This window comes from Nematolebias whitei, chromosome 17, assembly GCF_014905685.2.
Source record: "Nematolebias whitei isolate Nwh7 chromosome 17, NemWhi1, whole genome shotgun sequence".
Lineage (NCBI taxonomy): Eukaryota > Metazoa > Chordata > Actinopteri > Cyprinodontiformes > Rivulidae > Nematolebias > Nematolebias whitei.
This window is the reverse complement of record NC_056514.1, coordinates 2,718,666-2,728,409: the sequence shown is the minus strand read 5'-3', so window position 1 is coordinate 2,728,409 and position 9,744 is coordinate 2,718,666. Positions and strand designations below refer to the sequence as shown.

Sequence of the window (9,744 nt, the reverse complement as noted above, 5' to 3'; positions counted from 1 at the left end):
CCTACAAAGCTCTCAACAACCTAGCTCCATCTTATATTACAGATCTTATTGTTCCATATTTTCCTAACAGAGCACTTTGCTCTCAGACTGCAGGTTTACTCGCGGTTCCTAGAGTTTCCAAAATCAGAATGATTAGATTGACATTTCTTCACCAGTTGCAGATCTGTCGTGCAGAGTATGTGTCGGACTACATTCTGACACCAGGTCACACCGTCCTTTCAGTCATACAGCTCATCAGTCTCTTCAGGGTCATGAGTTCAAATCCCATACAAACCCCAGTTTTGTCAAGGCAGAAATAATGAGAGATCAGAACACCCAGGCTTGAAGTATTACTAGAAGAGCTTCACCCAGCAAAGAAACGTCACCCAACCTCATCTTGCCACAACAGTGAAAGTTATATCTTCACGTCTAACCTGAGGGCCAGAGACAGTGACCGTATCTTCAGCATTGTGGCAGGCTGGAACGACTCCCTGGGGACACTGAGCTATACACTCCTGCCAGGTCAGCCCTGGAAAATGCAACACATGCATCATAAATAACACAATTTTAAATTTACATCTCATACTCATTCAAATAGCATTTCTCCCATCTAGCTCTTTGTACCCGTCAGTGACTTAATCACCTTGAAACAATACACGCAAAATGTTCTACAGATAGAAGTATGCAAGAAATTAAAGGGATAGTCTGGTCATTTTTGAAGTGATCGTTTGTCTAACAGTCATCAGTTAGTACCCCTCAGCTGTGGCATCTGTCATAAAGTATGAAGTATAGAGAAAAGGCTAAATGTCTTTGTCCAGGCCAAGTTAATGGTGAGCCCAACAACAGTCCAATTTGAGCATTATTTCAAACAGACATACTTGTGTTAAAGAATGCTACATTGGCTAATATTAAACTTTTCCACTTTAGCATGACACCATTTGTTTAGTTAGTTAGAACGTTGTCTGTGTTACTAGATGAATATACCTTTATACTTTACGACATGAATCCTCTGAACATGGACTGTGTTTATCCTGAGGCTGCTGAAGGTATCAGTCCACCTGATCAGTGTGTCTATTTAGAAAAGTTTGTATAACTCCTGGCAGACTGAGAACCTTGAGAAGCATATACAGTAATGATCTGAACAATGATGAGGTACTATTAATAACTATTTGGCCATCACTTCAAAACTGACTTTCCTTTTAAAGCCACATAAATAACACTTGTGTTACTGACAAAAACTTTTGCTATGGCTGTAGTTTTATTCTGCCCCAGTCTGCGATCCAAATACCTTAACACTGCATGTTGAATTCTAGTGAAGACTAACAAACCAATCTAGGGGTGCACTGATAAATTAGCCGGCTGATTTATCGGCCCCGATTTCCTTAATTTTGGGAAATCGGTCGATACGTGAATGAGAAACCGATTTGACAGATTTTTGTAGTTTTAACAACAATAGTCTAAACTTCATTTATGTTTCAGAGCACTACCTCATGGACAGTTAAAACAAGTCTGTATTATTTATAGGATATTGTTCAAGGGAATGTTTTTCAGTAAAATAATATTGGAAAATTGAAGGTGCATTGTGACCTTATAACACCGGACAGTGTCGATTATAAAACAAAATCAATACCGGCCAAAATCGGAATCGGCAGGTCAGACTTTTTAGAAATCGGTTATCGGCCAGAAAACTGCAAATCGGTGCAGCCCTAAACCAGTCCACTCACTCACCAACTGCAGCCATTGCTCCTGGAGGGAGTTTGGCCTCTTTGATGCAGTGACCCCTCCAGTAGGCAGCCAGGATGGCCTCGCTGTGGCTGAGGGAACCATCAGCGTATCCACAGGCCAGCTCTCCCACTGAGTGTCCAATGATGCCATCAGGCTGGAGACCCATTTTTGTCAGCAGATCAGTCAGAGCGATCTGTAAACACAGACAGAACAAGTTCTCAGGCTTTGACACATTACAGAACGAGTGTTTACTCTCACAGAAGTTAAGCCTCGATAAGCATTTCTTTAAAAAATATGAATTCATATTAGACTCATGTTCAGGCTGCTATTGTTACGCCATATTGTTTTACATTATTAGTGTTCAGTGTATATCTTTAGATGTTTTAGCGTACCCTTTGGCATTTATTTAGCGTATATCTTGGTTTATATCTTAGATCCTTATATGCTGTTACTTTTTACACTTTATTTTTTTGCCATTTTTTAGGTGTAACTGGGACCGTGTGTACATAATTTTGTTCCACCTCATGTACCACATGTGACGAGAATGACACAAACTTGACTTGAACTTGAAGAGGTCATGCCCCTGTAACCTACAGATAAGAGTATGTGCTCTGTGAACTGTAAGGTTTTAACCCCACAATGTTCAGTCGGGTCATCCCGACGCTTGTAAGGTTTTAACTTTTTTGATAATTTGTCTACAGAAATCTTTAAATAATTTAAAGCTCAAATCTTTTGGCCTCTACATTCTTGCTATCAAAATCAAGTGAGTGACTGTAAATACAAGTCCCAAACAATGTTTAAACTGTGATCATGAAAGCATTGTGAGCAGTGCTGATGACTGCTCTGGGCCTGCAGGCTCCTTCAACTACAAATTCAAACTGTATTAAACTCCAGTCTTTGTACTTTGAAACCATAAAAAGTGCGCCCGCCCAAGGTTTGGTCAAAATATTTGGAGCATTAAACGGAGGCAAAATGTACATTCCACGAGAAAATGGCACCTAGTTTTTTCTGTGCATGTTGTATTTGTTTCTACCTGTATGGCAGCGAGGCCAACAAAGGCGTGAACAGTGTCCTCAAACGTTGCATCATCAGCCTCGTTGAGCAGACGAGACACAACCAGGCCTGTGTCCTTCAGAGCAGCATCTGACCGCAGAATGGACTCCTTAAAGTCTGGAAGCTGCATGAGACTGCGGCCCATACCTGCCCACTGTGTTCCCATGCCTGTAAATACACAGTCACCCGTTTACATATCTGAACCCGACTAAACGGCACTGAAAAGTCTCCTTTGTGTGTCGTGAGTTACCTGAACAGATGTACCAAAGAGGTCTGGCTGAAGCCTGCCCCATCTGCACCTCTGTGATGTCACTCTGAGAGCCAATAAGAGCGTAGCCCCTGTAGGGCATGCTGGCAGTGGGAGCTCCTGCCACTCCATTCAGCAGAGACAGGAAGCTGTCGTCAGTGGAGTGCTCCTTTCCTTTTTGCAGTATGGCGTTCACTGCGGCCTCCGTTCGGCCGCAGGCTTGAAGCACTTTGGGAACCACCCGTGGTGAATTTGAGCTAGCTGGTTTCTCAGCAGGACGAAGAATGATGTGAACGTTCGAGCCTCCAAAACCAAAAGAGTTGACCCCCACGATGCCTCCTCGGACAGGAAGGGGTCGGTCGACAACTTGAACTTGGCCGTTGGTCAAGGCAGGAATGTCTGGATTGGGATCATGGTAGTGCAGGTTAGGAGCCCAAACACCTCGCTCCAAAGAAAGTAACACCTGAGTGAGAGATGAAAACAGTGGTCAAGGGTCGTCATATGTGAAACATAAAAAAATTAAACTATTTGTACAAATTCTACTGTTGTTCTAAACAGCACACTGATTTTGTATTTATTTATTTTTTAAAGATTACTGCAGTCATCGGTAATCAGCTGCAGCTGTTGCGGTCGTTATTACCATCAAGCTGCTAACGGGCCCTGCTGACAAGACCATGCCGCTAACAGAGCCATGCTGCTGAAAGAACCTCACTGCAGATGCATTTCTTTTCATCCTTGGCGCTGTGTTTGTGTGTTTGTGTTTTGCTGCATGCTTTGGCATTTCTTGTCGTTGTTGTTTTGGCGAGTTGAGACGGTTCTTCTCGTCCTCAGCATTTCATTGCATTGTTGACCTTGTGTTGATTTGCATATGACAAATAAACCAAACCTGAACTTGTACGTGTTTCACAAAAAATCATTTATCTAAAAAAAGAAGCAGGTCTGAGAAGAAGCTCTCGCCCCAAATACAGTAAACTCAAACTACCAGTTTCAAGCTATAAATCCAAATTATCCAAAAAAATCCATCCATTTCAATTTCCAGTAATGTATATTTTCACTAGTTGTGTGAACACTTTTAAATTATAAAACACACAAGATCCTTTTTTGTTCAGTACAAGTTTCGCAGTGTAACTCATTCCGCTTGTTATGAGCTATTGTAAAAAATTAAACATCAAAACGTTCGGCTCATTCAGGACATTCCTGCTACAACTTTTAGTATTTGTGCAATTTTTATTTTTTGAAATATTTAGCTTTGTCTGCCATGTTTTTGTCATTGAAAGGGAGCAGTGTTCTTCACATCCTTCACTCTTTGTACCGTTTATAATCTTTTACTGCTTTTTTGGCTAATTTTAGCTTTATTTGTTCATTTCAGTTTATTTATAGTTATTTATTTATGGTCAATTTCAGATTTTTTGTATTTTCTCAGCCCATCTCTGCCTATTTTAGCTTATTCAGCTCATTTCTGCTCCATTTATGTTTTTCTACTCGTTTCAGCTGTTTTCCACTTTTATTTTCCTGCATTCATCAGCTGTTCAAATTTAACTCACATCAACAGTTTAGTGATGAAACATTTCAGCAGCTTTCAGTTTTGAAGACGATGACATTTCTCTAGGATTTGTTGCTACTGACTTGATCAAGCCAGTGTAGATTCTCAGTCATTCAGGGCCTGGAATAGTTGTCACTATAGATATCAACTAGAAGTCAAAATAGTTGGACCTTTGAAGGAAGAGCTTTTTGTTTTTGGATATAAAGTGTTACCACAAGTTAAGATTTAGAATCCATTATGAAATTATCATCTGAAAAATGTGAAAAAAAAAAAAGGTTTTCTGAAAATGACTGAAAGCAGATGTAATCTAAAAAAGGGTATAAAAAATAAATAAAAAACTTGCTTGCTGTTCATCTTACCTTTGCCAGGGCTGCCAGTCCAGAAGCTGGTTCTGGATGGCCCATGTTGGACTTGGTGGAGCCAATAAGCAAGGGCTCTTTCCTTGACTGGCAGAAGACACTGACAATACCATTCACTTCCTGTGGGTCCCCAACCTGTTAACACAGACGAGATGAATAAGATAATCCTGGTGAGTACCTAGATGCACAAGTACAGAGAACTTTTACATTTAGAAATAAATAAATGACATAAGTTCTGACATCAATAGTATGTATGAGGTGAAGTGGATAACAGTCGTGTTTAGGAAACTAGACCTTTGTTCCGGTGCCGTGAGCTTCGATGTATTCCACCTGCTCAGGAGTGATATTTGACTCCTCGTAGAGAGAACGAAGCAACATCTGCTGTACGTCACCTGATGGGAACGTTACGCCTGAAAATAAAAACAATCATTGGAGAAAAGCTCATTCAGAAAAAGAAAATGTGCTCACAACAATTATGGAGATAAACTAGTTTCAGAAAGAAATGTTGTGCATGAATACATCTGCTGCTGGCAGTTTTATTACGTTTGTACCAGGAGTTTTGTTGAGTCACGTTTTGTGAAAGTGTAAGAGTTAATAAGACTCGTTTTAGCAGGCAATTTCTTATTAAGTAATAAATAATTAGTCTCAATAATTGAAATAGGTTCATTTGTCTGTTTTGCTGTTTATTTGTTGATAACTTTATTAATGGCACAGTTCAACCTCTAATCATGATGTGATTCAGCCTTTAATCATCATTACTAAAGGCTGAATTGTATCATGATTACAAGTTGAATTATGTTGTGATGAGATCACAGTTGAATCATGTCGTATTGGGTTTTGGTGCTTGTGTATCTTTAATAAATTAAATCCTTGTGTCTTGACACACGGCCACAGACCAGAGATGAGCAACCCAAGTGTCTGCCTACCTTGCTCTTTGTATCCATCAGTATTGCTGCCTGCATTAATTATGGTGGCGTACACTCTTCTGGTCACGGATCGCTTCGTCAGCAGCACTGCTACTGCTGCTTCAGAGCGGCAGTATCCGTTCCCTGATCAAAAATTTAACAAGTATTACAGTAACCGCACACATATACCACACACTCAGAATTTATAAAAATGTATCTTTTTTTAATTTATAATAAACAAATGTCAAGCATTGTGGATCAAATACAATTTATTTTACCTGATGCATCAAAGGACTTGCAGGTTCCCTCAGGACTGAGCATTCCCAGTTTCATGAACTGAACTGAGGTATTTGGCTTCAGCAGCAAGTTGACCCCCCCTACCAGAGCAGCATCAATATGGCCCTGCTGGATTGCATGGAAGGCATTTTCTAAAGCCAACAAGCTGGAGGAGCAGGCTGTGTCTATCGTCAAGCTAGGGCCTGGGGGAAAAATAAATAAAAAATTTAATGATTCAAAACTAAAAAAAACTTTCAGTTTGTCACTGCTAACAATACTAAAATACATTTCTAGAACTTGGGTTCTATAAACACACGATACATTTACAGTACATGGTATTGTGTAGTAGGTACCAACGATGCAACTGGGAGTTCATCTCTATTGGGTTTGTTGAATAAATGATTGAATGAATGAATGAATGAATGAATGAGGTTTTGTTTATCCCTGAAAGAAACTAATTAAAATAATTCAAGTTCAGCCAAACCTGATTATCAGGCAACACTGCACACTGAAATAGGATTAAATTTATGTGCAGTGAAAGTCCACTTTGCTTTTAAAGGGAAAGTTCAGATCGTTAAAAAGGGCCTCCATGGAAACATTATGAACAATGAACATCTTACCTGTAGCAGATAGCTTTTGAATGGATAAATAAATTTCATTTTGGCCAGTATGAAGAGCTAACACCAGGAAAAACCAGTCTGAATGGAGCAGCTTTAAACCAACTCCAGTCTTTCCCAGTGATTCATGTGAACATTTCTTTACACTGCTATCAGTTTCCCATTGCGCAGTTATTCCTCGTGAATTATTACAATACTGCAGGCTGCAGCGTTCACCTTTTGAGTTTGCAAATAATCATAAAACTACGTAAAAAAAAGTGTAATGAGAGACTGATGGCAAAGTAAATGTTATACATTTGAACCACTGACAGATGTGTCAGTACACACTGACCCTCAGGTGTGGTGCCAAAGACTTAAACATGCTGCTGTCCAGCCCCTCCTGAAAAAACCTAACCTTGACCCCTCAGTCATGTCCAACTTCCGGCCTGTCTCCAGACTCCCATTCACCTCTAAACTACTGGAAAAAATTGTGGAGTCTCAATTGAAAGAGTTTTTGGGGGATCACGCTATCCTAGAGTTATTCCAATCTGGCTTCAAATCTCTCCATAGCACTGAAACTGCTCTACTGAAGGTTTTTAATGACATTTTCATTTCCACAGACGCAGGTGATTCTGTGCTGCTTGTCCTATTGGACCTTACATCTGCCATCTGCTTTTGACACCATCGACCACAAGATCCTCATTTCTAGACTGGAGCAGTGGGTGGGCATCACAGGGTCAGCCCTTAAATGGTTTGGGTCCCACCTCTCTGACAGAACCTTCTGTGTCAATATCAAAGATTTTAGTTCGGCATCGACAGCGCTCCAGTGGGGGGTACCGCAGGGGTCCATCCTCGGTCCCCTTCTCTTTTCTTTATACCTGCTGCCACTAGGTGCTATCTTCCGCAAACATGACATACCCTTTCATTTCTACGCCGATGATTGCCAAATTTACTTCCCCCTGAGGCACAGAGGCACACGCTCTATTCAGCCTCTTCTTGACTGCCTGGCTGACATCCGGGACTGGATGGCTTTAAACTTCTTAAGCTTCAATGAGAAGAAGTCCGAAGTCATGCTGTTCCATCCCAGTGGCTCACTCATGAACCATGACATTGACCTTTTCTCTCTAGCCCCGCTAGAGAAACAAAAGGTGACTAATCTGGGGGTGATAATGGACCCGTCCTTAAAACTCAACAGTCACGTAAACATGATGGTCAAATCCTGTTTTTTTCAGCTGAGACGGCTGTCTAAGCTGAAGCCTATACTCTCCAAGAACCTTGAGACAGTGATCCACGCCTTCATAACATCTAGGCTTGATTACTGCAATTCACTTCTGTTTGGAATCAGTCAGTCCTCCATTGCTCGTCTACAACTGGTCCAAAATGCTGCAGCCCGATTTTTAACTGGTACAGGCTATAGAGAGCACATCACGCCAGTTTTGGCCTCCCTGCACTGGCTACCCATTCACCTTCGGATCCATGTCAAAATTCTCATGTATGTTTTTAAATCACTGAACAGTTCCGCCCCATCCTATCTCACTGATCTTCTGCAGCCATATGTCCCACCGCGCTCTCTGAGGTCAGCAAACCAGATGCTTCTCTCAGTCCCAGAAACCCGTCGTAAGCTCAGAGGTGACAGGGCTTTCTCTGTTGCAGGTCCACGACTGTGGAATGAGTTGCCACTGAGTGTCCGGCAGGCTCCCACACTCTCGGTCTTTAAGTCTCGCTTGAAGACCCACTTCTATTCGCTTGCCTTTAACACAGTGTGATTTGTTTTGGTCCGGTCTGTTCTCTACTCTGTTGGCGATTTTAGTTAGCTTCTGCTGCTATTTGTATCTGTATTTCTATTTTATGTTTTCCTGTCTGCTGTGCATGTTTGGTTCTTTTGTACAGCACTTTGGTTGGCCTTGTTGCTGTTTTAAGTGCTCTATAAATAAATTGGTATGGTATGGTATGGTATGTTGTACTCTCATCTTCTGTAGTTTAATGGCATCATTTGACATTTCAGAGACTTTCAGTCCGTAAAGTTTGACACCGATGCCTAAAGCATGTTTGTGTTGTATGTTACTGTCTTATAGGAGAGTGTGAGCTCAGTTTTAGCATGGCAGCTGTGGCTGAGTGGTTGTCCTCCAATGGGAGAGTTTGAATCCACCAGCAGTCAGTACAGGTACTATACAAGTAGTCTATTTACCATTTTAGGCTTTAATCTATGGATAGCATATCACATGTGTGTGACCAACTACAGATCTTTCAATTGATTCCTTCCCTTGTAAATTGGTATTAAAACGTTCAAATTGAAGGCAACGGTTAACCCTAACACACGTTAGACAAACAAGACAACAAGTGTACTCCGTGTATACATACCTTTGAAGTCAAAAAAGTAGGACAGTCTGTTGGCCAGCATGGCCCGTTGGCAGCCAGTCATACTGTAGCCCAGCAGCTCCTCTGGATCCCTGCTGAAGGCCTCACCAGCCTCTGAGCCACTCACTCCGATGTAGACGCCAGTCTTGCTGCCCCGCAGCATGCTCAGCGTCAGACCTGTTTGCAAACAATTCTTTTCACAATCTCTCTTGGACCACACATTTCTGGTAACACATTTTCTCACAGGGGTAGACAAAGAAATATTCCAGGTTGTCCAGCGGACAACCTCTTAATCTGGTTTCCTCCCAAATGTTGGTTGTCCACAACCTTTACAATAAAGGCCAAAAATAAAAAATGTAATTTAACAAGTATACTGCACTGTGTACAAAGTTTACTATATGCAAATGTTGTCAATCGGCCATCTTGTGGACTGCTTGAAATGTCCAAGCTACTGAGTGGAAGACTCTTCAGGAGCAGCTGGAGTAGATCTTCCTCGTTCTTGTCCTCATCCTCCTCATCAGGCTTTAAGAAGAGAGGCACTCGCAGCTTAAGGCAGGAATTAAAGCAGGAATATACCAAACCCACACATTCAAGAGCTTTTTCCTGCATACAGGACACTTCTCAAAGGTTTTCACGTAAAGAGGAGTTTACTGTGTGCAGGACCGTAGTACAAGTACACAGTATACTGTGCGCAGGACCGTAG

The 9,744-nt window shown here is 41.4% G+C and overlaps 1 protein-coding gene across 1 annotated transcript in view; it reads right to left on the bottom strand.

The window, feature by feature from the left end:
* The window catches only part of fasn (fatty acid synthase), an 82,819-nt gene that overhangs the window by 63,210 nt on the left and 9,865 nt on the right, over nucleotides 1–9,744 (bottom strand). The window contains exons 4-12 of the mRNA XM_037691551.1: nucleotides 9,045–9,218; nucleotides 6,090–6,290; nucleotides 5,833–5,955; nucleotides 5,201–5,316; nucleotides 4,907–5,041; nucleotides 3,008–3,467; nucleotides 2,738–2,925; nucleotides 1,708–1,897; nucleotides 414–508 (exon numbers count right to left, since the gene is read on the bottom strand). Coding sequence (XP_037547479.1) covers nucleotides 414–508; nucleotides 1,708–1,897; nucleotides 2,738–2,925; nucleotides 3,008–3,467; nucleotides 4,907–5,041; nucleotides 5,201–5,316; nucleotides 5,833–5,955; nucleotides 6,090–6,290; nucleotides 9,045–9,218 — 1,682 coding nt within the window. The remainder of the gene's footprint in view (nucleotides 1–413; nucleotides 509–1,707; nucleotides 1,898–2,737; nucleotides 2,926–3,007; nucleotides 3,468–4,906; nucleotides 5,042–5,200; nucleotides 5,317–5,832; nucleotides 5,956–6,089; nucleotides 6,291–9,044; nucleotides 9,219–9,744) is intronic.